The 27,819-nt window shown below is 39.5% G+C and overlaps 1 protein-coding gene across 2 annotated transcripts; it reads left to right on the top strand.

Moving 5' to 3' along the window:
* Positions 1–617: 617 nt before the first annotated feature.
* nf2a (NF2, moesin-ezrin-radixin like (MERLIN) tumor suppressor a) lies at positions 618–27,819 on the top strand. 2 transcript variants are annotated; one of them, XM_046385518.1, is made up of 16 exons: positions 618–1,332; positions 2,391–2,516; positions 2,620–2,742; positions 5,512–5,595; positions 12,129–12,197; positions 12,359–12,441; positions 14,257–14,332; positions 14,964–15,098; positions 15,411–15,485; positions 15,700–15,813; positions 16,427–16,549; positions 16,836–17,053; positions 18,490–18,595; positions 20,058–20,176; positions 21,211–21,370; positions 26,165–27,819. In XM_046385518.1, the coding sequence occupies exons 1-16, from the start codon at positions 1,219–1,221 to the stop codon at positions 26,213–26,215; spliced, it is 1,776 nt and encodes a 591-aa protein (XP_046241474.1). In that variant the 5' UTR covers positions 618–1,218; the 3' UTR covers positions 26,216–27,819. The 2 variants fall into 2 exon arrangements, with proteins under 2 accessions (XP_046241474.1, XP_046241475.1); XM_046385519.1 differs by lacking the exon at positions 618–1,332 and adding an exon at positions 1,395–1,595.

Below are 27,819 nucleotides of genomic sequence, written 5' to 3'. Positions count from 1 at the left end.
AAGAAAATACTAATGTTGGCAACTAATAAAAATAGTTTTGATGACACTTTTTGCAAATAATTATCATTTTCACCGCTGTTTAATCTTTCAATCGATTAAGTTATTTGTTTCTTTTGTTTCAGAACATGGTGAAAAATATTTTTCATCATGTGCTTGTTTTGTCTGACAAACACACCAAATAATATTCACACTGTGATATTAAGACAAAGAAAAACGGCATATCATCTCAAGAAAGAGAAGCCAGAACTAGGGAATGTATTTGCTTTAAAATGCAGACAGTCATTTAATAAAATAGTTGTAGATTATGCTCCAGTCGATTGAAATTTGGTTCGTTTGAAATTATTTGAATGTATTTTGTTGACATCAGTATGAAATGGGCCCTCTGAATTAGGATGCAGTTATAAAGCGAAATAGAGAAAGTATAGCCAAATTATGTGTTATTAAGACTGCATATACATGAGAAATATATATACAATGAGACTTTTATTGTTATCGTTTAGCTACGTACAGTATATTTAGCTAAGGCAAAATAAATATGCTCTGCCCCACAGAAACTCATCCCTATTAATATTTTAATTTCCTTACGATTTTTCTCCTACGTTCTGTATGACACTTGAATGCACCATCGTATTTAGACGAGAGAGCTGACAAATGGTTAGCAGTTGTTCGCTAGGACTTCTTGTTTAGCACAGTAAAGTCTAAGTGTTTGAACTCTTTATAGTGACCTAATATTTTTTTCAGGCACAGAGATGTAAACATGATTGGATTTCACGGTACGGAGACGTATAACTTTAGTGTAAGATAAGCGCTTATAGTTGATAAGTAATGTTAGTTAGCTAACTTAGTTTCTATTATTCAACCAAGCTAACGTTAGCAGCACGCTTTGGGCAATTATTTATCAGCTTTTCTAAGGTAGCTAGAATTGACGAAACATGCCAAATACATAACGCATTCATAAGGCATTCATAAACAAAGGAAATGTCAGTGTAAGGCCCATAAAAACTTTAAATGAACTTGCTTTTAAGAACCTATCTTGAACAAGCTCTCGTTGAGGTACACAGGCGCATGCAGAGCTGTGTTTATCTTTTGATAACTAACTTAAGCTGCACCGATTAACTCATCTGCTGTCCATAGAGTATAAAACACATAATGCCTTGACAGTTCACATGGTTTGTAGGAATTAACTCCCTTGTACAGTTAGGTTAGCAGTTATTCGCCATGGCAAGTGCCTTAGCAGCGAAAATGGGATTTAACTCACTGATGAGAAGACAAGCTAGAAGTTTCAACGTCAGGATCTGCACCATGGAGTCAGACATGGAGTTCAGCTGCGAGGTGTGTATGTTTGAGAATCTAAACATTATTTCATTCAACTTGCATCAAGGGTTTCCCACATTTTATTGTGTCTCTGAACGCAACACGAAGTACATCCAATTCCTACGTACCGGCTTACTGTCATGTATTGTAATGCAGTCTACAGTACTCAGTGCTGAACTTTAATCTGTAATGACAAGTGAATTGGTACACGGTTGCAGAGTCTATGACTTGGTTGTTCATGAGGCATATGAGTTTTACTTTTCGACACTAGATGGCAGCAGGTAACCATGAACACACGCAATTTGTATAGCGCGTCAATTCTACAGAAGACAACATGTTATTTGTTATTATTTGCCTGTGTCTTATGCAGCAACGGGATCATGAAAATTTCAGTTGGTGGCAAAGCATGATACTGTACAGGATTTTTCAGTACAGGACTTGAAATGCTGCGTGAAACAACCCCGCCATGTGAATTAAGAACACATTGTTCTATGTTTTTTTGGCCTTCTCACTGTGTCTTCGGTGTAGCATAGGGCTTTGTTGATGATATACAAGAATCGAAAGGCATCAAAATGACTTGCAGACACTTTCTCTGTATTTCAAGGGGTGGAACTCAACCATGGTTTGCAGTTGGTATTTAGACAGTCTTCTCGGTCTTCTTTGCTGAGATGATAACTGTATTGATTTTGGGTTTTGTAAATAGAATTTACAAAAGAATATTCAGCCTTGCACAGGATTTTTTTTTTTTTTTTTTTTTTTTTTTGAGTGGCTCTAGTTGACATTCCTGCTGATATTCTCATTTTTGGCAGTTTTGGCACTCTTTTTTTTTTTCTTTTCCCACACCAACCTTGACATGACAGCATGACAGAAGCTTGCACCCCGAATAAGCTCAGAAAGTAGATGTGAAAGCCGTCTAAATAGGATATGGGTTAATTCATACAGATTAAGGGCAGTCAGCCAATCATGTGAAATTTGCTGTCATTATGTAGTTCTAAGACACTGAATTTTCTGTTTGTAGTTTGTTTTTTTTGTCCTTTTTTCCTGAGAAAAGTGTCTCAACATAAAATATGTTTCAGGTCAAGTGGAAAGGTAAAGATCTTTTTGACTTGGTATGCCGAACTCTGGGACTGAGGGAGACGTGGTTCTTTGGGCTCCGGTACAACATCAAGGACACAGTTGCTTGGCTGAAGATGGAAAAGAGGGCAAGTGATTCTCATGTAACAGCTATGAGTCATGTAAACATGTAGTCAGCATGAAAATGGAACACACTGTGCAAATGTCAATTTATTTGGTTCATTGTTGCAGGTTCTAGATCAGGAGGTACCAAAGGAGGAACCAATTATCTTTCATTTCTTGGCCAAGTTTTACCCTGAAAATGCTGAAGAGGAGCTAGTGCAAGATATCACACAGCATCTCTTCTTCCTACAGGTAACCACATAATGTAAACCCCACTTTTTTTTCCATTGTGCTTATGTTTTGGGTTTCGTTTTCTCCATTTTAAGGTAAATGAGGTTGAAAAATATTAAGTGTAAGCTTTAAGCGTATTTTGACTCTGGATATGCACTTGAGGTATTTACCTTCTTGTGTTCTGATTTTTCACCTGGGCCTATCATTGCGTTATGAGGAGGCTCTTTGCACATTTACGCTGACTGACACATTCTCTCCTTTCTCTGCTGCTGTCTAAGTTTAAATTGCTACAGGCTTACAGGTAAACCAGAAATTCAACATGCCTCCCAGAAGAAGTTGTAGGATTACTGTCTGGCTAGTGGGCAGACACTTTTCTTTTTCGAAAACTCTCTTTCCTCGATCATAATCTTCCCAGAGGGGCAGTTCAGGGCTTTTAAAACAGAGTGTGTAATCTTTCTGAGGAACTAGATGAGACCGAATGGATTATTAAAAAAAAATATGTGTGCGAGAATGTGATAAGTGATCGTGAACACTTAAAAGTCTCCAGAAAATGTGCTCTTTAAATGTGGGATTATTCGTTTCACCCTTGCACAGCAGACATTTAGGTGCTTTGTCTGCAGGTTCCTTTGTATTCTGATCCAATACCAACAGGGGGCACGCGTCCATGGAGTTTCTGACAAGTTGTTGAGGAGAGCACTCTCCAATACACTTTTTTTCCATTGTCCCCATCTTATTGTGTGCAGCCATGTGGAATCAATGCGAAACATATTACCGCTGCCCTTTCTCTCCACTTAATACTCTCCAGGGAATTCCTGTGGAACCTGCCACACCATTCCCCTCACAAGATATGGGATTTGTAACTGTGCTCCCATCATGCAATACTACCAGCCACATTTATCAATTACCAATTAGGCTTTAAGGGATCAGTTATTCTCCCAGTTAATGACATATTCTCCATGGGATGCTCATCCCACATAGCACTCTTGTCATATCCAGCCCATTGTGCTGGTTGAGTTATATGGCTTGAGACAGCGTTGCAGTTCGTATTCCTCAGCATTTGTACATAGACACTTATCTCCTTAAGACATATAAAGACACTCTCTGTGTCCTTAATCCATTAAGGTAGTTGAAATAATTTATTTATTTCAGAGGAAAACCATGTTAAAAAAAAAGAAAGAAAAGAAAAAAACACTACAGAAAACAAATTACTCAACAGTTGAAGCGGTACACAGCAACAAAGGGAGAAGAATACAAATGTGTACTGCTTCGCATCGCCTGTCTCCTTATTACTTTGCTCTCATTAATTCCCATAATGTCGGGAGCAGGCCTCTGTTCAGATAGTGTCACAGGCATGACAGCTGGATTAGTGCTTATCAGAAATGATCACCGACCTGGACACACACACACACACACACACACACACACACACTGTCACACACTTAAGACCACTTCCACCAACAGACACATGCACATCTTTGTCACCTCGGCCTGCAACCTTAGCAACAACATAGTCTCATTTGTAAAGCAGATCGCAGCATCAGCCTGTCAGCGCTTGCCACGATTAGGAGCTGTCACCTCTGGCTCCACACCTTTGTTAGTTCAAAACAAGATAAGACAGCATGACTGGCTTTACAAATGATAAGGTTTGAAGCATTAAATTGCCCACTTTTATAACTACAACTGAAGCATGTTGTGACCTGCAATTGGGCTTTGTGCTCTATATGTCACTATGCAAGTTTGTGATTCAATTAAGTTGACAGATGACAGAGTTTTAGTAGTGACACCTGGTGAGATGCAGCTCTTTAATCTGGCAGGAGCTCGTTACAGAGGATTGCCATCCATTTTAAGAATTTGTGTTATTACTGTGTAATCTGTGACTATTAAGTCAGCTCTTGTAAACGAGAACCACTCCCTCTATAAGCACTAAACTGAAGACCTAAACCTTGATTTTGTCATTTTCACAGACTGAGGTGAAATCACACACATAGAATCAGCTATCCTGGGGTCCACAGTAGAAACATGACTTCTAAAAATGCATCGCGTGCTCCTTTAATTATGATTTGGAGCTTTTTTTGGACTCACCCGCTTCTGCCACATCATTACCCTGTGCTGACTAGAAAGACTGATATTCTTGGAGCACTTCAATGATATGAAATAATGTTGGCTTGGGCATGTAGTTCCTGACTCAGTGTCTAATAGGTCCCCATGTGGCTATGATACTTAAGTCTTACAATATTTATCTGGCACAGATTGTCCTGTGCAAGTACCGGTGCACTCTAGCAGTGGTAGTTTGAAGTTTTACCCATTTTGCAGCATATAATAACTGGTAACTGAACCCTGTGCCTTAGCTGTGTATCTTTCCAGTGGAAAGTGTGGAATTAAGGGAATAAAGTTCTGGCTGTCAAAAGCGCGGTTGTCAGAAAGTTGTGTTTCACCTTCCAGTGTCACCCCTCTCTCTAAGGTAGCAAGTCTTTTTTCCTTGCGTTTGAGTCAAGGAAGATCACCTGTCAATCTTATTCAGGTCCTTCATCTCAGGATCATTTCATTCCACCGATGGAAATCAATACAAAAAAGTGTTATACTCAAAGTGACAGAAAGAGCAGCTGTCTTGATTTATTTTATAGATGATAGTTTACTCCCAAGACAAAGCTTCACTGCTGTTATAACATTTAATAGAGCTTCTCCACTTATTTAGCGAACAGCTAAATGGCACAGAATATGTGTTAGCTGCATTATATGATTTTTGTGCTATTAGTTGTGCCTCAAAACTGTTATTTGGTGACTCCTCAGGTGAAGAGGAAGATCCTTGAAGAAGAGATACACTGTCCACCAGAGGCGTCTGTGCTGTTGGCCTCTTACGCCGTCCACGCCAAGGTTAGTGCTTTGTTTGGAACAATGTAAGCCTTTATTTTCAAGCAAGATCAGTGCATTCATCCATCCATCCATCCATCCATCCATCCATTCATCTGCCTTTATTGGTTTAGTTATCGTTACTTTAATACTTTTGAGATTGGTCTGATGAGGTGCAAAAACTGTGAACAACACGGTGCTTTCTGCATTGAAGAATGCAACTGTTTTAAGACTTTTAAGTTTTAGATGTCTCAGTCACCCCAGTAGGAGGAGCCACCAGAGAAAAGAATTTCACATCGTCATTTGAATTGACTAAGGGACTGAGGGAATATGCATGTCTGGAGTTGTCTTCAAATGGTTAACCTCCTTACATCTGAGGTAGTGATTTCTTTGTGGCTGTAGATGAGTATCTGTTAAAAAACACAAAACTGTATGTTGTAGCCATTTTGATAAATTTCTATATTTGTTTAAATGTTTGTAAGAAACGCTGTGACTTGTTTTATTTTTGAATTATAAAGAATCCACGTGACTGTCCACTTGGCGATTTATGGTAAGAGTTGTGATGTGACATCATAGGGGCAGGTCTGGGGATGAATGGGAATGTGACACTGTATAACCTGTGGTGCTTCACATGGACTTATTTTTGGCGCAGTACTTATTTATCATGTGGAATCTACATTGTGACTCTTTCTCTCTTACATCAGTGCATAGAGACAGCATGTCTTATCACTTCTGTTTGTCTTCTGTTTTCCAATAAATAAATCAATTACAGTTGATCCAGAACTCTGCCATCTGTGTCATGATAAGCAGATAAGTTCTTTACTGGTTAGTTTTGGTATTGATTTTTTTTTAAATTCCTTTACTATTTAATGAAGCGCTGCAGAGCCCTTAACTGAAATGGCTTTCGTGTAAAAACTAGGATCTCAGGTGTTCTGTAGTTGTTTTTTTAAGTAGCTGTTCTAAAATTCTAAAAAGGTGCAGCCAAATAGTGAGACGTGTTCCGTTCAGTGGCCTCAGGACATCTGTCATCTTGCATCTGTGCTTCTTGCCACAGATGAAGTTTATGGCCTCTTTGAGCTGTGACCCACACTGCACACAGGGACTACGTGTAGCTGATTTTAAGGAAGCAGGAATGAGGGTCAGTATGTCCTCGTCAGACGAGTTGTGCTTGCGCATGTGTTGTACCAAACTTATGATAAATTATTACACAAATATGGTAAATTTATCAGTCAGTATGCAGTACTTATGGTCAGCAACTCTGGGTACTGACTGAATAAACAAAACTGCACATTAGACGTGGCTGAGATCAGGTTCCTTACAGGGTGGCTGGCGTCATCTTTACACAGTGTGAGGAACTAAGAAGTGTAGGGTTAAATTCCTGCTCTTTTGCATCAAAAGGTGCCAGTAAAGCTAGACATGCCCCCCTGGCCATGTGTGTATAGATAATTATGTTTTCAGGTTGTGTGTCGATCCACCCTTTCTTTAACTTGAATGCGATATCTCAGGAGCACCTTTAGCGAATTACCTTAAATTTTATTTAAATTTGTCCACGTCCACTTAGACTCTGGGCAAAGCTGTGTTAGATTTTAATTTGATAGTCAGCAATCTGCATTGCTGTTGTACTGTGTGATGCCAGCGGACACAAATGAGGTCTCTGTTTTACACCTTGGTGAAATGATACAGTGGCTAAACAAACTAGCCATCTGCCACAGCTCATTGTGGAGAGTTTGAGAAGGGTTATCCAACATGGCTTTGATTTTGTTCCCTCATACTTCTCCCCACCACTGCCTGTCCAGTTCGAGGCTGGCTTTCCTTAACAGCTTGTTGAGACTGCTCCAAGCCTTGGTGTCACCACCACAGAACACCATTACAAAGAACAGACAACTGGCTATTACAGACTGATAGATAATCTGCAGGAGCCTTTTGCAGACACTAAGGAGTCTCCCTCAGAAGGAGCAGTCTGCTGTGTCTCTGCAGTTGTTGTGAACCCAGGCCAGTTTTTTTTGTTGATCTAGATAAAGTATGTGTATTCTGGATCAACTGTAACTGTAACTGTAACTTTGCCTGGATGACGATCAGGACAGGTGGACTCCTGTTCCTCTGGTAATACAAGCTCATTGGTTTCGATGATATTGAGCTTCAGGTGTTTGTCATTGCACCATGTGATGATGCTCTCCATCAGTCCTCTGTCTCTAAATGAGTATAGTCATAAATTCCATTTCATTCCAAAATTATCTTAATAATTATTTATTTTTTATTTATTATTGTTAAATTCCCTCAAAGTCTTCACTACACATAGGCACACAACAGTGAGAAAATAATTTTAGTTACATCACATACATTTGTGCTTTTCTTTCTTTACATGTAAATGTTTGTCCTCTTATCTTTTAGTTATTAGTCAGTCATTATTAGTCTAGTCGTTATTACTAGTCATTATTTAGCGTTCCATTAAATGTACTTTGAGCTTTATAAGTTGCCTTATTCTACATGAAAGGTGCTGTGTAAAATCTTTCATTGGTTTATTGGTTGAGGATCAAACAAGTTACCTGAAGTCCATGGAAATCAATCCACAGGAAAAAGCTCCCTTAATAAACCTCAAACGTCTGAGTTGTTTTGGTTGAAGGATCCCATCTCTCTGAAATCCCACTGAAAAAAAATAGGGAGAGCGAGGGGCAGATTTTTGACAGGTGGAAAGGCTCAAGTGAGACTGGAGCTCTACCTCAAAGATTTGGCCAGGAGCCTTGAGAGACTCGCCTTTCCCATGCCAATTTAACAGGCCTAGGTTAAAAGAGACCATGTGGCTAAAGAAAAATCAGCAAATGGGCTTGAGACTTGTTCTCGCTGCTGTCAGCGCCCTCAGTCTGGAAACAGAAAAAAATATGAGGCCACAATCTGTTTTCATTTAATCAGCCATCCACTTTGATTAGAGCCAATGTGAGTAAACTGGCATTGTCAAAAGGAGACAGGTACTTGTTTAGCAGTGCAGCTGCTGAGAGGTTTTTGGCAGACTTTTCTCTGCTCCCTTTCTAATCATGAGTTGTTTTTATGCAGAACCACAGTGTAGCCTGTGAAGTTAAGTATATCACACAGCAGGATCTACTTTGGTACCTTCGCTCATCTTCAATCATGATTATGCCAGCTTGAAGATAGCAATAAGGAGAATATAAAGGCATATTCTAAGACCCTATAACTGTATAGAAGTGGATTTTTTTTTCTTTTTTGTAAATCATAGCACCGTTAAGGTACGAACAGTTGTGCACAGAATATGTGTGTGTGTAATCTGTTTGTTGAGAAAAAGCGCTATACAAATAAAATTTGTCATTTAAAAGGCGGTTTGAACGCATTTTACAGCTTGGACTAATCTAAAGCCATTGTCCTGTTGGTAAACACTTCATGATTGTAAGTTTTTAATCACCGTCAAGCCTCTCTTGGACAGCAAATAAATCAAATTCCCAATAGGTGAAATGATAATGTATAAAGTGTTCTAAGTCATTAAGAAGAACCATACCAACTTTTCTTTGGGTATGTGTACACTCTGTGAGCCAGCAGAGGTTTCAGTACCTCGTGCTCTGTATTCTGAGAGGAGGAGGTGGTGTTGACAAGGAATATCAAAAAACACTCGCTCTGAAAAAAATGGTTGAGTGGGGAATGAGGGCAGCTCCCTCAGCCACAACGCCACCGGGGGCGTGAAGATTCATGTCCACCCGGGCGGGGAGCAGTCTGACAAGGTAATAGGCTGAATTGCTCTGGTGGGAATGACTGTGTTTTGCTGGTGACTTCTACCTAAACCAAATTTTTTTAAATTGAATGAGGCTACAGTATGTTTACTTTGTAGCTGTATCCCAGGCTGTTTTTCTTTCAGTCCATTTTCTTTCTTTCACCTCACAGACATGAGGATTTCCAATCTGTCTTAACAGCAAAGAGATAGCTAGAATATACATTTTTTGCTTTATTTTGGTTGACAAAATATAGAATTTAATACCCATTGGAATCTGTCAGTGTGCTTTGAAATTATGTAAATTACCATGAGGGACAATAGGACACAGAAATGGAAAAAAAACATGATATAGACAATTTTGTTGCCATGTAACATGAAGCATAGCTATTGCTGAGGGAAATGCCATTAGTTTTGCAGGTAATTAGGCATAAAATAAAGTAATGGACAAATGGAAAATTTTGAGCAGACGCTACATGAGAATTAATGAAACGTTAACATTACAATTCCTGTCTGGGCCAAATTTCATAGCAATCCATTTGGTATTTACTAAGTATTTTCCCTCACAACTGCAAATGTGAACCTCATGGTGGCAGCTAGAGGAAGAGTTGGGGGTTCACCGGAGTGATCAAAAGATTTGTAACACTAGCCTGGCTGAAAACATAATAAAACATTTCTGAAGTGAACCCGAGACTTTGCATCATTGACATAGCCTTAGTTTTGTTTTAAAGCCATCTTATGGATGTAGACTAACTAATGCTAGCAAGTCCAGGTTTTTTCTGTTTAGGCTACACAGCAGTACCTTTCATTGGTTAAAAGTGCATTTCATGACAAGGTATGAGAAACCTGTATTTCTCCTATCTCTGTACTGTATATGAATTTTCTTCAAAGTGACTTGGTGGTGTGAGAAATACATTTCCTAAATTTAGAAACAGGCTCTCTTAAAAACAATATATCCATTAGTCAGTGGTCACTGTTGTGCTGCTGGCGATAATTATGAAGTGACAATATTGACACATAGCTGTCCTTTGCGTATTGATTGTTGCTGTTAGATTGGGGTTATTTGAAATAATTGGAAAAAGAGTGTGTAATCAGAAGGCATCTGTAAGCACTGTCACTGTCAAAATACCAAACAGTCTCTGCCTGGGTTGAACCTTGGATGGTGCCGTAATACCTCTATAAGTCTATATATCATCAATTATGTAGCAGTCACAAACAAACAGGTGAGGAACTGAGGGAGTAGAAGCTGTGAAACTAAAGGGAAAGGATCTAATTAAATGGTCTTCAGGTTCTCAGCTCTGTTAGCCACTGCACCAGTGTTCCAGACTGTGTGTTCAGCTTATTAAATTCAGGTCTGTTAAGTACTGTTTACTAGAACGGTGTGCACAAAAATGAAATCCAATTAAACCTCAATAAAAGTGACTCTACACACCAAAACAACACACGGTACAGAATTATTTAGTTGATTGGAGCCACACAAGTGGTCAAAAGCTTCTAATTTATTTTGTGAAATAGTCTATTAATACACTACAACCGATGTACTCCAAATTACATTTGGAACCTTTTGTTGGCATCGTAGAGCTTGATTTATTTTCTTTTGAGCATAATGTCAGGTACCATCAAATTTGTGGTTTCAGTTTAGACCCTTCCCTTTAGTCCCTTCCCTTTTTTGTCTTTGTTGTGGCGTTGTTGTGCTCCTTGTGGTAACTGGCCAACTGAAGGTGACACAGCAGTGGAATTTGGAATGAAAGTACAATGACACTCAAGCAGTGACAGAGGACTTTTTTGCTATCTGAAACCTCAGTGGTAATGTCACAGGGAATGAGTCTTTCCAGACTATGTATTTTCCTCCAAGGTGCAAACAAAAAGAGAAGAGGATAAAATAACACTTTTTGGTTTTAAAGTCAAATACAAAAAAAATAAAAAGGCTTCATCTAAAATGCATTATTTTTGAACCAAAGTTCAACAGTCAGTTTGGTGACATTGGTGCCCTCACTCTTGAGTTTTCAAGGATGCAATTGAAACTGTTTTCCCATAAAATTCACAAAAAATTGTAGCTTTCTTGTCTTGTTGTCTTGTGAATCTCATACATAAACTACGAGTGATTTAGAAATGGGAACTATGCAGTTAGTTAAAAGTGAAGACTCTTAATAAAAATTCCTACAGTTGTCTAAGTTTGACACAAAGTGGTCTCTAAATTGCACCGCACCAGTTCTGTGCAAAAATTCGAAAGAGTTTAAAATCTTTTTAAAATTGCCTGCTTCACTAACCTTTTGTAATTTCAATCAATAATTTAACAACAAAATGACAATAACATGCATGAAAAACATGCACAGAGCTGACAGCAATACACATATACTGGCAAACATTCAAGTTAGCCTACTTACATAAATCTACAGTCATAGCCCACTTCTTAATCTGTAGCTACATGTATAATTCATATCCTTCCACCAGTTTTCCAGCAGCCAAAAGGAAATCCCCCACTGCCACTCAGTCATGCCTAATCCATCCATATCTCTCTTCAAACATGCATGCTATAATTTGTATCCGGCTCTGTGATAAGTGATCGGTCTCAGTTCTCTCAGAGATATCTCTTAATAGCATCATTTACACTGTCTCCCAACAACTGGGCCACTGGGTGTGCGGCACACGTTAATGGCCCGATGGCAGACCAGCCTCCATTCATTCTCCAAGACACCCTTTTCTCACTGCTGCTGTAGTTTCGTCTCATGAACGGGTCCCAGGAGAGGCATAGTCTCGCCTGTTATAGGAAAGAAGGTGCATAGCAGTCATTAGTTTGGAATAATTTTAATTATCTTGGTACTTTTGCTCTATTTTGCAGTACGGAGACTACGACCCAAACGTCCACAAACCTGGCTTCCTGGCTCAGGAGGAACTGCTGCCAAAGAGGGTGAGTTACAGCCAGGTTTACTTATTGTCATTCATAAGTGAAGATGTTAAGACCCTGATGTTAACGTATTCGACCTGCATTGTGATACATGGCATTCCAGCATGTACTGTATTTTCCGCATGCATTCATGGATGTTTATGTCTCGTCCCTCTGCATTTCAGGTGATTAACTTGTACCAGATGACTGCAGAAATGTGGGAGGAGAGAATCACGGCGTGTTATGCAGAGCACAGGGGCAGAACAAGGTAAAAAAAAAAACAAACAAACACTGTACCACAGTGAAGTTCCATAGTCATTTCTCTTCAGTTTCAATTTTAAGTTCACATAAGATGTGCTTAAACACACATATTTTATGCAAAACTGAGGTCCATTTTGGCAGTGAGATGCAAAATGAGCCACATAAAAGTTGTTAGAGTGTGGAGCATTAGTGAATCCAAAGTGTGAACTTTCTTAACATCTATTTTTGGCCAACAAAATGCACCAAATGGCACAGTGTACCACACCCTGTACCTCATCAGTTAAGTGTAATTACATGTATTTTCACGAGAAAAACACAATTAATGAAGCTATTTTTCAAAAGAGAACCATTTAATGAGGTGCAAATATCATAGTGAAAGGGATAAAAAAAATGATATTGCTGTAATTGCTTTCATAAATCTAAAATGACACCAAAATAAAAATCAGCTGTTGTAGAATTTGGCTCCACCACTAAGCTGAGCTAAGTTGAAAATGGATAGGGTGTAACTGTGAGGGATGTGGAGTGTCTTGAAACTCTTGTGGTTGGGGAGTTCTGGACTGGAAAGTTCTAAAATCCAGCAAACCTCAGCACTTGTAAAAGTAGTAACTGAGTCACTGGGGTCGATCACTTATCCTTTCAACCCCAGGTGAGAGACGGGGGTTGGTCCTCACAACTTTCACATTTTAATTGGTTAGTAATTGTTTAATGACATGCTAAGCTAAGACAGGGAACATGGCTAGACTTGTGCATGAGCATGGTAGCAAAACATCAGAGCACCAGGGTGCCTAAGTACAGCCTCACAGGGCCTCATGTGATGCTGTAGACTGTTGTTTGTTTGCACACAGCAGAAAGCTAAAGTTCACACCTAAATAAAATGGGTAAGATTTTGAAATAGATGAATAACTGTTGTGTCAAAGACAAAGGAAATTACAAATCTGACCAGACATTCAGTGCGGGGTTTTGATACTCTGGACACATTTCCTCACCAAAGAGATTTGATATTCAGTCCTATACAGTTGAGGGTTTATTTTATTTTCATTTCGGCTCACATTCTTTTCAAACTTGCTAGGAAATTGATTTTCAAAAAACGAATGCTATTGCAGTATCAAATAAGTCGACTGACTTGCCGTATGCATCTGTATTTTATTTTTCGTACAGTGCAACTCTAATACTTCCACACTATTAATCAGACATTACCATTTAAATTTGACCCACTCTAAAGTCAGAATGTACTCAGCTTCCAACCTAGTTAAGATTTTGTTTATTTGGCACAATGCTCTCTTGCCTGTTAAAACTTTGATAAAGCTTAAATCATCAATTTCCCAACCACCCATATCAAACAGCAACGTATTAAAAGTTTAGGCGCAAGCGTGCCCTGATTTTTCCTCCACCATCAAAGTATGCTAATGTTCTTTTCTGCTGAGTTGACCCTGAAATCACAACTGATCTGCCAACTGTGCTGCAGAAAGAGAGGAAGAAAAGAGTTTGATGTATTTGTTTTCTGTCTCTCAGAGTATTTGGAGTCTTGGAGGCATCAGAATAAGTCTTCCATCAAGCATGACCTCTAAAGCCTGTTAGCGAATTATAGTTGTGTTTTGTGTCAGCACTTTGCTTATGTTTTCACCCTCGCAAGAGCTCTGTGGCAGTTTTTATAGATCACACAACGTGACAGATGCTACACACGAAAGCAGAGGAAACAAGGTCTGATCTCCTTTTTCTCTCCTCTTCTGTAACTCATCTTCTCCCACCCTTCCCTCCCTCTCTTCTCCATTCCCTTGGATCCCTCTCAATCTCTTTCTCCCTCCATCTCTCTTTGAACCAGGGATGAAGCTGAGATGGAGTATTTAAAAATAGCTCAGGACCTGGACATGTATGGCGTCAATTACTTTTTAATCAGGGTGAGCCAATGCTGCTTCTCTATATCTTTACAAAGCAAGCCAATACGGGAGATTAGGGGGTGTGTCAATTTCACTGTGGTGTTATGAAATAATGCGTGGGAATAACAGTCTGACTCTCTTGTTTTAAATGATCCCTTAGTTCATCTATTATTTGAATTTTGAGCATTATTTAAAAATATGTGTATGTTTTGGGTTAAGTACAGGGCCACTATTTGATACTGAATCTTTTCCAGGTGAGTCATAACAAAAACAACAAAAACAGCTAAACAAAAACCTGTAACATCGCTTTTAACAAACAGAAATTCACTTAAAGTGACCCTGGCCTTGATCAGTGCATTTTCTCAAAGGCCAAGACATTTTAAAATACCACCAACAAGTCAACCCCAGCTTCAGTAATTCACTGTAGCACTTTTCAAGTGAATAAGCCCAGACTGCATGTAACCCCCCATACCTGGAATTGCTCAGCTCAGCTTTAACAAAATAGTTTTGGCAAGCAGAGCCACCACAATGCCACCTCTGTCAAAAGCATGTACAAATGAACGTTGGCTGCAATGGTGGTCCCACAGCTGCTTGCCAGAGTCTCTTAACAGATGGGAAGAAAAACTCTGTTTATTCTGCTCATGTTATTTAGAATAAAAAGGGAACAGATCTTCTTCTGGGAGTGGACGCCCTGGGTCTGCATATCTATGACCCAGACAACAGGCTGACACCCAAGTGCTCCTTCCCTTGGAATGAGATCCGCAACATCTCCTACAGCGACAAGGAGGTGGGAAAATCTACTGTTGCACTTCATGATAAAGATTTTTGGGACACTACTTGTAATTGTAATAAAGGTGGATGGAACTTGAATATATATACTTAAGTAAGTTAATGACTGAAAACAAATTAGAATTTGGAATTAAAGTTAGTTATAAACATTTTGTTTTTTACAACATACTAACATGGTAAGAGATTTTATCTCATAAAACCTTTTCATCTCTGGAAAAAATGTCCTTGTTAGTGTTTGATTTCAAAGATATTGCACAGCCTCATGTAACAGATGCTTTGTTTCTCCTATTCTTATCATCTCAATGTTTAGTTTACCATCAAACCTCTGGACAAGAAAACAAATGTTTTCAAGTTCAACTCTTCACGTCTGAGAGTCAACAAGTTGGTGAGTTTAGCTGAGATGGTAGATTTCTGTGGCAAGTAAATATTGCTTTCCCACCAGCCACTTAAGCAGTCTGGAAACCATAATTTTGGTTTGTTTTCCATAGTGAAGCTTAAGAAACATATAGCAAGCATCTGGTGACTCAGAGCTTTGCGACGTGCTAGTCATTTTGACATATCAAATGGTAAATGGTCTTGGTTTTGTTTTGCTTGTGCAGATCCTTCAGCTGTGTATAGGGAACCATGACCTGTTTATGCGCAGGCGGCGGGTCGACTCACTTGAAGTACAGCAGATGAAGGCTCAGGCCAGAGAGGAGAGGGCCCGAAAACAGGTACTTACAATAGCACATAGAAGTGAGGTTGCCATATAACATGTCAGTAGCAGTCTTTCCAAATGTAAAGCAAATTTTGACCAAATTTCCAGAAAATCAAAAAAAGATGATTTACTTTCTCCCATAGATTAGATCATTGTGTACTATATGTACTCACACACGTCTACCTGTGTAAGTACATGTGAGTACAAAAACAATTGTGTATTATGTGTGTTTATGCTTCAGGCCTGTTACTGAATACATATCTATCTATACAGATAGATAGATACAAATTATACTTAAAGTGTATACTTAGTTCACTGTAACTGCTCACATCTGTGTCAAGTCATACGGGAGAGAGAATTGCATGCAACCAAAAATTTAAGGACACTGCTTTGTTAGTACATGGAAGTCGCTTTTTACACTTAATTTATTTACCACCTTTTTTCCTCTCTTGTATGATGCTGTCCATCATGTGCGCCTGCTTTGTGATTTTCTTTTGTCAGATCTATTGGTCAGTTGTTGTTTTTTTCCATTTGTATTCCATCTTTTGTTTCTGTCTCTTTGTTTGTCCATATTTCCCTTCCGTATCCTCTGTTCATTGTCCACGCTGCACCTGTCTGGTGTCGTTCAGGTAGAGAGGCAACGTCTGCAAAGGGAGAAGCAGATGCGGGAGGAGGCAGAGAGAGCCAGGGATGAGCTGGAAAGGAGGCTGATTCAGATGCAGGATGAGGCCCACATGGCCAACGAGGCACTGGTAAGATTCACTTGGTTAACCTCATCAAAAATTGAGATTTTGTAGGCCAGAGTTCACAACAAAATATTTTGTCAACTTGAGCTGTTTTCACAACAAATTTGCTTTACCTCCTCCTTTTTACATTTGACTCCCTCGCTCTGTGTGTACACTTGCACATCCCTCCCTCTCCCGCCTTCTCACCTCTTTGCTCCATTTCCCCTCCTCTTCTCCCATTTCCTCAACTTTTTCTGCATCTCCCTTCTTGTGTTTGTCCTTCCTGCTCTCTCATCTTCTCGTTCCTCTCCAGCTGCGTTCAGAGCAGACGGCGGACCTGCTGGCTGAAAAGGCCCAGATCGCGGAGGAGGAGGCCAAGCTGCTGGCCCAGAAAGCTGCCGAGGCTGAGACAGAGATGCAGCGCATCAAAGTGACAGCCATCCGTGGCCAGGAGGAGCGGCGGCTCATGGAGCAGAAGATGCTGGAGGCAGAGATGCTGGCCCTCAAGATGGCTGAGGAATCAGAAAGGAGGTGGGGAGAGGAGGAAGTAGGCTTGTGTAGATGAACATAGAATTTACTGCCATTCATGCTGCAATGATTGAGACTCTGCACCAGCTTTGCCGCTATGCAACTTTGTCTGTCAGTTCTGTCTCATAGCCAAAGTCTCCGTCTTTGTATCTGTTTCACGCATACACTCACATGGATGGCATGTATTATTTTTTTAGATCCTAAAATAACTTATTTCCAAAACTTACTTGCTTTCCAAGAGTTTTTTCCTTTATAATGCAAATACCTCAAGCTGAGGAAGTCTTACAGGAGCATCAAAACACAGTTATTCCTGCCTCCTCAACACATGAGCACACCAAAGTGTTTTGGAGTTACTATATTGTTTAATGTCAAGGTGCACAAACATGCCGCTGCTCTTCAGTTTGCTCAGCAGCAGAAAAGTCTGTCGGTATGCTCTGAGCACAGAGCTAAGTAACGCAGCTGTACTTAAATTGTTGGATCAAAGAATAATAACTTCTGACTTCTTTAAAATCATTTAATTTAAAAGGCTTTGTTCTTGCTCAGCAGCTGAAAAGCAGGCAATCACATGGTTACACCTGCTCTGCTGCATACAGAAGGAAAAGGGAGAAAGCTTTTGTTCTGGGCCTGAGATGCAGCAGTTAAGTTGTGCCAGTTTAGTGTTAGCAGTAGTCTCGATTGATGGTGGCAATCTTGATCAAACTCTTTTACTACACATTGAAGCTCCATAATGCTGAAACTGAAGTTTTGTGATCTGTGTTATACCTGTGCTTTATAAATCTGTTTTGCCATTTGGTTTTTTATACATACTAGTTCAAATCAAATACTTATAATAGCGCATGACTTTTTTTTTTCTTTTTTTTTTCTGTGGTACTAACATCACTTAGATGAGTAGATCTGATGAGTGATCCTTCAGCACTTTGTCAAGCTCAACAGACACAAGCCCATTGTAGCAAAGAACTTGAGTCATTTTCACAATGACATTATACATAGATGCAAAGAATATCACTTCAGAGCCCCTACTTTACAATGTATTGGTCAATCATTTCAAATGGACACCATTAACCACTTGCCAGTAACTGGAATTTCTGGATGAGCACTCTCTATATTAGAGAAATTTAAACCCGTGGCACTCAACATGTAAATGACTACATCCACTCAAACCCTTGAGGCACATAGCTCCCCCACATCACAGAAGAACTGCTGACTGTTCAGGAACACAATCAAAAGAAAAGTGGTCACCTGCACATAATGTTCTTACATCTCTGTGTGCAAACTCAGTGGTGGAAATGTGGAGTCAGAAATGAGTGTCTGCTGGGGTGGTACATTGATCACCTGGGTAGCAACAAAGTGTCATTCCTGGTTTGTTTGGTACCAACCTTCAAAGGACTAGAAGGTGAATTAAAGCCTTAACCGCATCTGTCTGTCTGTTCATCCATCAGAGTCAAGGAGGCTGAGCAGCTGAAGCAGGACCTGCAGGAAGCCAAGGAGTCGGAGCGCAGGGCAAAGCACAAGCTGCTGGAGATTACGAGCAGGGCTGTCTATTCGGTAACAGGCCTGGCATATACACACATAGCACAGTGTTTTTGTGCTCACTTGTACAGATAGTACACATGGCAGGAAGTAAATCAGTGGAATTGATTTCATCATTTGAATAATTTATAGGGAAAGTAACCAAATATTTGCTGATTCTGTCTTCTCAACTGTATCTAGTCGCTCATTTGTTTATTAAATAGGGAGAGTGCATATTCATAGGACTGCAAGTTACAGTTATTGTCATTATTTTATTTTTAAGATGTTTCTTGGGCATTTTTGCCTCTGTTATATAGTGCCAGGGAAAGAGGCAGACAGGAAACAGGCACAACCTGCAATGAATGCTGCCAACAGTTGCAACCATTCGCTCTGTTTGAATACCAAGGCTGTTCTCCGAAAGCACAAAGTGATGCCTTAATCAGAACTTTTGCTTGAAAAAGAACTTGAACAATTAAACAGTTATCAAAATAGTTGCAAATAAATTTTCTTTCGACAAAGTAACAGTTGCTGCTCTCCCCATAAGCATTACTGTAAATGAAATGTAATTTATATGACTGAAAATGCTGTTTTTCATCCACAGTCCCAGGGTCCAAGTTTTATTACCCCCAAATAATGTTAATATAACAAATATGGAGCTCCGCAAAATTCCACACTTATGGAGAGATGCTTGCATAATAACAGGCAGCACATAACGCTGCCTACGCGAGAGCTTCCAGCATGCTAAAAACCCACACACTGCACAGTCATCTGCTTTACTCGCATGTATACAAAAATACACATTGATACATAATGAGATGATGGCCATCGATAGATAACTACTCGCTTATGAATGAAGAGCCTATACACAAGCACACTGGTGTTCATACATGCACACAAAAGACATGCTGCCACTGGAAATCCACTACACATGAGGCTCATAAGTGAAAAGTCTACTCACACACACGCGTGCACACACTCCTGCACGTGTACACAGTATTTTCCAATTTCATTTCCATTCGCTCTTGGTCAAATTGCCCCATGAACTCGGACTATATTTATTTCGACTGTACCCAACATGGAGTTTGGATTCCCATGCTAACCAATGGATTTACATTTATATTGTTTATTAGGTCCACTTCATATCCAGCCGATGCCTGCATTGCATACAGACATTTGATTAGGATCTAAAAGCAAGCATGTGTGTCGTGGTCTGTGACTGTTGAAGTGTTCATCCTGTTTCCTTTCGCCTTTTGTTCCCTCAGTCTTAATCATGCACGTTTTTTGCCATGCAGTCCTCTCCTCCCCCTTCATATAAACCTTCCACTTCATGCCATCTCCCCCTCCTTTGTGTATTAATTTTACCCTTCCAGTCTTTCGCTCTGTCTTTTTCTTTCTCCATCGCTCGCACTTTTTTATTCTGCCCCATTTTCAGTATTTTTTCCGTCAATTTGTCTATATCGCTTCCTTTCATGTAATCTCTTTCCATCTCCCCTCCCAGGCTCCTGGACTGCCGCCTGACAGCATGCCTCCCGACCTGAGCTTCAGCAGGGAAAACCTCAGCTTTGACTTTAAAGATACCGACATGAAACGTCTCTCCATGGAGATTGAGAAGGAGAAGTGAGTGGCTGGTCCTACTCTGCTGATGAATGTTGAATGTTTTGGGCCTCAGCAAGTTTGCGTTTTTCATTCTGTAGTTACATGCTTCATCCTGACGGCAGCAATTTTGGTGATTTAATTGTTAATCAGCTGAGGGGATCCATAAACTGATGAATATCTATAAAGAAAGAATAATTTTAAATGTGCTCAAAATCTCTAAAAGACTTAATGCAGAAACACCATCACTTTTTAATATGCACATTTTGATTCAGGAGTTCAGCTAAGCAACTGACCCTCAGCATTAGCTGTCACGCTGATGACACTGCCTGCATTCAAGCATTTTGTTTCTGTGGCTCACTCTCAGTGATTGCAGCCAGGAGAAATTAGGTTGAGACAAGTTTGACCCCGGCTGTGAAATTAGGTGGGTCTTTGTTGTCATTTAATTAGGTAATTAGGCTTTTAAAATAAAAGCAAGTGAGCAGAGAGAGTGCAGGTTCATTGGTAAGTATCTGTGCATCTGGCTTGAAGAAAGACTATGAAGGAAGTGAGCAATAAATAAAAACTAAAATAAATTGTGGCTCTAAGAGAAAGCTACCCAGTGAGATTTATCTGAAGTGTGTGTTATTTTGTAAAATCTTATCTTCTTATTTTTCCAACATACTATTATGTTTAGTTGTACATAGCTCATTTAAGCTATCTGGAGTTACACTACATTCAGCATAACCAGCCTGTCCATGTAATCAAGGACAAGACATTTTATTTGCACTTTTGCACATTTTATTCTTTGTACATTTAGCGTAGTTTGGTTTCAGATGGGAAAGCCTGAAAAAGAGTTTCCAAACTTTGGATAAAGCTTACAAACATACAAACAAAGTCAAATCTAACGGGGACATGGAAGGACTCGAAAATGGGGATGTGGAAACAAAGAAAGGTTGAAAATAAGGTTGAAAAGAAGACATATATAATCATTTGGTATTCAACAGAGTTGAGACATGTCTTAAGAAAAAGAGAAATCTACTAAACTGTGTCCCAACCTTCACTTTGATCGTGTTTAGGGTCGAGTACATGGAGAAGAGCAAGCACCTGCAGGAGCAGCTCAATGAGCTGAAGACCGAGATTGAAAGCCTAAAGCTGAAGGATAGGGAGACTCCTCTAGACATCATTCACAACCAGAACGCCGAGCAGGGGACCAGCAAGCACAGCAACTTTAAAAAGGTAGGTGTCAGCTGGCTGAACCCGTAACACATCCTGTAACACCTGCCACAGAATACTACTCATTATGTTCTTCTGAAATACACTGTGCGTACATGATTCTCTCCATTCATGCCTCATCTATTCACAATTGTGTACATACAGTCAAATATTTATAGTTATTTTAACACCTTGTATACATGCACATAATTCATCAATAAAGCTTTTGTCGTCAAACCGAAATGTAATTACATCTACTCCCTAAGGTGATGTTCAGGTGTCAAGATTAAAAACTACATGTTAGAAAACCGATACAAGAGATTCGACTACATCGATACACAAACACAGATCTAAACCCAGATCTGATAAAATGTGGAAAAAATGGATGCAGCAGATGAAAGCATTAAAGCCTGTGTACATTGCTGCCTAAAATCTTTATGTTGCATTTGCTGCCTTTGCTTTGCTACCACAATTGTAGATCCACGAGTCTCTAACTGCTCATGGAGAAAGATGAGCTTTGTACCGAGATTAAAGCTAGCCAGAGATGCGCTTACCACGAGTAATACTTGTGTTAACAGACACAGTAATGCTACTTCCAACTCACTTCCATTACTGAACCATATGAACTCCAAATTCTGAAGAATGACACTAACCCTTGAAGTGAGGTTCTGAACAAAGCAACCAGCGGCATCTAAGGTGCAGTTTTTTATTAAACAAACACGAGTTTATGTTCACTCACCAAAACACACTGTATGTAACAATGAGTTCTAACAAATATGTTGAATGCATTTCTCACCTCATGAAACATAGGCAACACTTTAAAATATTTTAAACATCCCATCCAGACATGTATTTAGGCATACATACAATTTCTCTGTGTCTGACATGTTAAATACACACATCTGTTTAGCAACAGATGTGAAAACAACCTCATAGTGTCATGGAACATCATTCTACACAGTGAAGCACAATCACTGAAGTGTAGGAACAAGGAGAAAATCATTTTTGACTGAGAGGGGACTAAATCCACCGTTGTTTACATTCATGTTTCCTTTGATGGCACACTGCAGCATATCTTGGTGTCGTACCATAGGGTTATCTGCTGTCCCTAGGCATGTGCATTACATAATGAAACAGGTACTCACTCAAAGAAAAATGGATCCATAGTGCTATTAGATGTCTAAAAACTCCACAGGGAGAATTTAAATATCTCCCACTGGTGAAAGCTAGACCCAATCTATCTTTATCCATATTTGATACGGTTAATTTTCTTTGGTGTTTCTGATTCAGTATTTAAGAGAAAATAGTTTACTTAGAAAATAAATTATATATAATGAATTAAATCCTAATCACAACTGAATCTGGTCTGTGAATGTAGACAGGTATTAAATTGTCTAAGAGGTGGAAATACAGACGCCTAGCTATCCCTGATGCAACTTGGCTTCATTTAGAATTGTCTTTTTTGCTATTCAACAGCTGTCCTACCAGCTTGGAGACACATGAAGTGGTGAATTGTAAATTTGGTATTATCCTGTCTCATCTTCCAAGGATAACCGTCTGTCAAAAAATTGATAGTCTTCTCTCGTACGACACCCACGCCTAACCATCATATTATTTTAAGGCAGGGTATTGATTCTCAGAACATCACTTAATAGCAATGGTCTCCCCTTGGCCTTGGGTTCATTTTTCAGCCTCGAGCTTCTTCATTGATGGAGGCTGCTGGGGGGAGGTGAAGCAATCTTTCGTTTTCTACTGTGACCTCAAAAAGTACTCAGTGATTACAGGTTTTTAAGTGTATTTTAAAAAGATTTCACAGATCAACTTAGAGGGAAGTGTGTTTTTGCATGCATCTTGTGTCGACTTCATCAGTAAGAATAGTTATTTCATGTTACCCAAGTGCCTGGCGTGGTGATGATATAAATTGACACAAAAAAGTGACTCCTTCAACTTTAAAGATACTTCTAAATTGATTGGTCAGAGGCAGTGGAATTGTTACAATAAGTGGATTCTGTTTCCTCTATCCTCTGATGAACTAGCAGATTGGACTCATTTTCCTTTATCTTCTCCCTCTTCTCTCTCTTCTCGCTTTATCAAATGGAAATTTGAGCTAGATTCTCATATTCAGCACATTGTGTAACAAAAAAGCCTACCCCTCTTCCATTCTTGTCTCTCAGTGTAAAATACACTTGTTAAGGGAGCTGTAATTGATTTTTGCTTGGTGATTAGTCATTTAGATGGATAGAGGACACCTCTGGCATGGAGGGGGAGAAGGAGCCGTGTTAAAAGTGTTGGTTTAATTGAACCAGAGGTGGTCGGCATTCATCTTATTAGAGATTGAACGGCTGGGTGCACACATTGCATGGAGAAGGCAAAACTAGTCGAGGGTTCTGAAACTAAGTCAGCTTTGTGAAAAGAGGTGAGAAGTTTAGGGGAGGCTGAGGTTGACCAAAAATGTTCAAAGGATGAGAAGTTTGAGGTAGGCTGAGCCACGGAGAAGTGCTAAGAATGTACTATGAAGTTGGCGACCGGAGAAAGACAGGATGAAGCAGAGACGGTGGGGAAAGAAGAGCAGAGGGAATGCAGAAAGAAGTACAGATCTTCGAGCCAGAAGCATCAGGACCGACTGCACCTCAGGGCAAGGTTTACTCCATCATGACTCCCTTTCCCCTCTGGATGATTAATGAATAGTCCCTTAACACGGCCCAGTGCCTTTGCACTTCTACCAGGCCACAGGTTCTGCTCTGTTAGCAGCAGGCCTGCCAGGAGGATTCATTCTCAACAACTAAATCACAACACAAGAGCTGCAGTAATTCTGTGTGAAGTTCCACGAAGAGGAATTACTTTTTTTATTTATTTGTGAGCCCATTCAGACTGTGTTAAGTAGCACACAAAGAAGGTCAACCATTAAGGTTACTCTCATTGTGCTCTCCTGCATATTTAAACAACAGAAGGATTTATTTTCTGGAAATAGCTTGCTGTCGTATCATTCACAACATTAATGCTGTACATTGAATAAAGAGTTCTTGGTCTTTCGAACATTGAGGCTGTGGGCAGTGTGGAGTACAATGCTGCAGAATTAGACTTCGATAAACACACACTCAGGCACACTCACACTCACAAGTGTAGTTGCCTGTCAGCAGGGACAATGGCAGTTGATCTATAAACACCATGCTGCAAATCCATCCCTCTCCTACACATTTTCTCTTTGGATTTGCCTAAGTCCTTCCATCTACATACTCCCCAAAAATAACCAGGATTTCCTAAACTGTCCTCCTCCATCCTCTGCCTAATATTGACTTTGGTAGTCACTTTAATTCCCTTTACCCTACAGTTGTCGGACAGAAGAAAAAGTTTGCCCAGCCAGTTTGAAGTATTGCTTACTTATGTTGTGTTAGACTAGCTAATGGTTAGCTGTGCTGAAGGCGTTAAAGCACAGCCAGTGGCCTGGATTAATCCATCAGTGGTTCATTTAAACCTGGAGAGAAAAACAATTAACAGTGCTTTGTCTGACCGGTATTGATCTTATACTCATCCTGCTCTCCTAGACTGCTTGATTGTCTCTGCAGCCGTAGAGAGTTTTAAAAACCTACAGCATTCTTTGTCCATCAGGGCCAGTTTAAACTGATAAAGCCCGCTTTTTGTAAGATGCATCAACAACACTGCATACCTTCACATATCATCAGAGATTCATTTCAAACAGAATAACCTTGAGGGTGTGCTTTCAGTAAGCACACAAAAGTGTGCACACTCTTCAATTACCTTTCCCTTATGATCACTTGGTCTTTTGATTAGTCAAGGGAAACAAGTCAAATAACCTGTTTTGCTGGAGCGCGCTGTGGTTTTTAGTGCCTTTTTAAAATTGTCTCTGCAGTGTTATCTTTAGGCTTGTGCAAGACTTAGGTGCACACGTTTGGCAGGGAAATAGAAGGTCCTCTCCCAGGAAAAAAAAAAAAAAGAATTTTTTTTCAATTTAAGAAAATGCATTTTCACATAATTTAGAATCTGTGTACAAAGTACAGAAAAGCTCACATGAATAAACAACATGCTGAGTGAGAAAATATGTTTTTAGGGCCTTTAAATCAGTAGTATATCATTAATTAATTTTTTTTTGTTTCTTTTCTCACAAGGTACAAAATTACAATACTAAGGACATAGAGCAGACAAAAAAGTTTGGTCCATTATTTTCTACAAGGTAACATACTTCTATATGTGGAATACACCAAGTGAATGAAACGCAGGCTAAAAGGACCGGCGTGTATTATTTAGTGAGCTGCATGAGTGTGTAATCACCTGAAACTAAGAATCACTGTGTTGTAGCAAACCAAACACTGGCCTATCATGTTTTTTGCTGTAATGGTAGGGAACGGTGAGGTGGTTGGTATTCGCTTAGTTGGATTCTGTAACCTCACAACCAGGTGCCACTAAATCATAAATCACACTGGACCTTCAATCTTAGCAAACCAGCAGGCTGTTACCAAAGAGTCCATGATTTTAGGAAGACAGTGCAACTTGCTCCCCGGAACGACAGAGACCTGTCCAGGGTGCTGGGGAGTGTCATATGCATTAAAGCTGAATTCTAAAATGTTTCACCCTAAAAGCACTGTTGACCATCCTTACATTGCCTAAGTTTTGCTGGTGTCTAATCCAGTCCTTCTGTGAAACACACAGAGATACTGCATCTGGCAGAAAGGCTGAGGCTAAGGGTATCTGATCATTCCGGTGACATTAGTTGTTTTGCTTGCTACAGTATATTCTGTTCTTGTTTACTTTCACCACAGATAAACAGCTTTATCAGGTCTTTCATTATCTTCTCTACAGCTCACACTACAGAGCACCAAGTCCAGGGTGGCTTTCTTTGAGGAACTCTGAACTACATACCTGTAAAGACGGAGATGCACAACTGCCAAGAACCTCACGACTCTACATTCCTGGTCAGTTTAAACGATTGGCCACACTACAAAGCCTTATGCTTCACTTCCTGAGAGGCACTGTGAGACACTACGGACAGAAAAAAATGACCACTGCCTTGATCTGCACCACCTCCATGTGCCGCAACTGTGCGCTCAAACAAGGCCACATGCATAATGTTCCTGCACTAAATCTGGGATTCGTGAAAAAAATGTGTGTGTGTTTACAGTACGAGTGTGTGGAATAGAGCACATTGTCCTTGAATGTTTTGAAGTGAACTTGGGTGGGGATTTCATTCATGTCATAGAACAAAGGTAGACAATGCAAAAAGAAAAAAAAATGTTTTTTGACCATGCTGTATCCAGTCTGGCTCTGATGAGTTAGTATTTGTGCAGTTTAGAATGGTTATTATGTCATGTCCAAATGACCTACATAGTTTGTATGCCAGACTGTTTTGAAATTCAAAGAGAAATAAACCACTAAGGGATAAAGTTTAAAAACAAAATGAATTGATTGTATTATACTATATCATATGACTGATATGCTGGCCTTACTCTGACCTAAATATTTGATATTTAGTAGTTCTAGGCAGCAAAATACTGTGTTGTCCTAGACTTGCGTCTGCTTTAACTCTGGCCATTTGGTTTATGATGCCAGCAAACTCCTGCATATCATATATTCTTTCTTCCCTTAATGAGTTCATGCTCCCTTAGTTTTCTGGTTTCAGTGGAAAGTTTAAATGAAAAATGTCATGTGCAAGCAGCAAAACGGGGCATTTCTTTGCCACAGCACATGAAAACAACCATTTCTTACTAACCCTGGGAGCTGATGGGCTGTGGTGGGTATTACATGCAACAACACAAAAATCCACTGTTGTGTTGCTAACAGTCCATTTGTATTGGTTGTGCTTTTTTTAAATTTCACAATTTGTGCCCATGTTTGTGCCTTTATGCAACTTTTTTTATGGTGAATATAGACAAAGTGTTGCACATGAGGCCTTAGAATCAGTGGTTACATCTCCTAATATGTACACAGACAAGTTACATATTGTATCTGTGACTGCCTCAAGCAGTTCAACACTTGATTAGGGTGTCCTTATGAAAGACACCCAGTGCACTACGCTCTTCTCTCAAAAATGAGGAGACGATATAACTTTGTTATCCGTTGTACCAGGTGATTCTTAGAGGAATTTGAACTGGATGAAGGAACTGTGATTCTTGGATGTGAGATTTTGTTACATCTATCATCTGTCTCAGTTTTTCTTTTTTTTTTTTTGTGAAGACAACCACTTTTTCATAACATGAATTTGCATCTATTTTGAATTAATGCATCTTTTTTGAATTAATGTGCTCTTTCCCTCTGAAAGCAATTTATTTTGGGAAATTATAAGATGAAGAAAATACAGTAGTTTTTCTTGCTGTCTGCATTTAACAGTAATAATAAGCAGTATTTAAAATGAAACTCTGGGTGAAGTTAAAATACCTATATTACTATGTCTACATTTTCTCAGAAACTTTGTAACATGTATGTTAGTTACCTGTGGAATAAATGAATATCAGGTCTTA

The sequence above is a fragment of the Scatophagus argus genome, chromosome 4 (assembly GCF_020382885.2).
Source record: "Scatophagus argus isolate fScaArg1 chromosome 4, fScaArg1.pri, whole genome shotgun sequence".
NCBI lineage: Eukaryota > Metazoa > Chordata > Actinopteri > Scatophagidae > Scatophagus > Scatophagus argus.
This window is presented reverse-complemented; position numbering and strand designations above follow the sequence as displayed.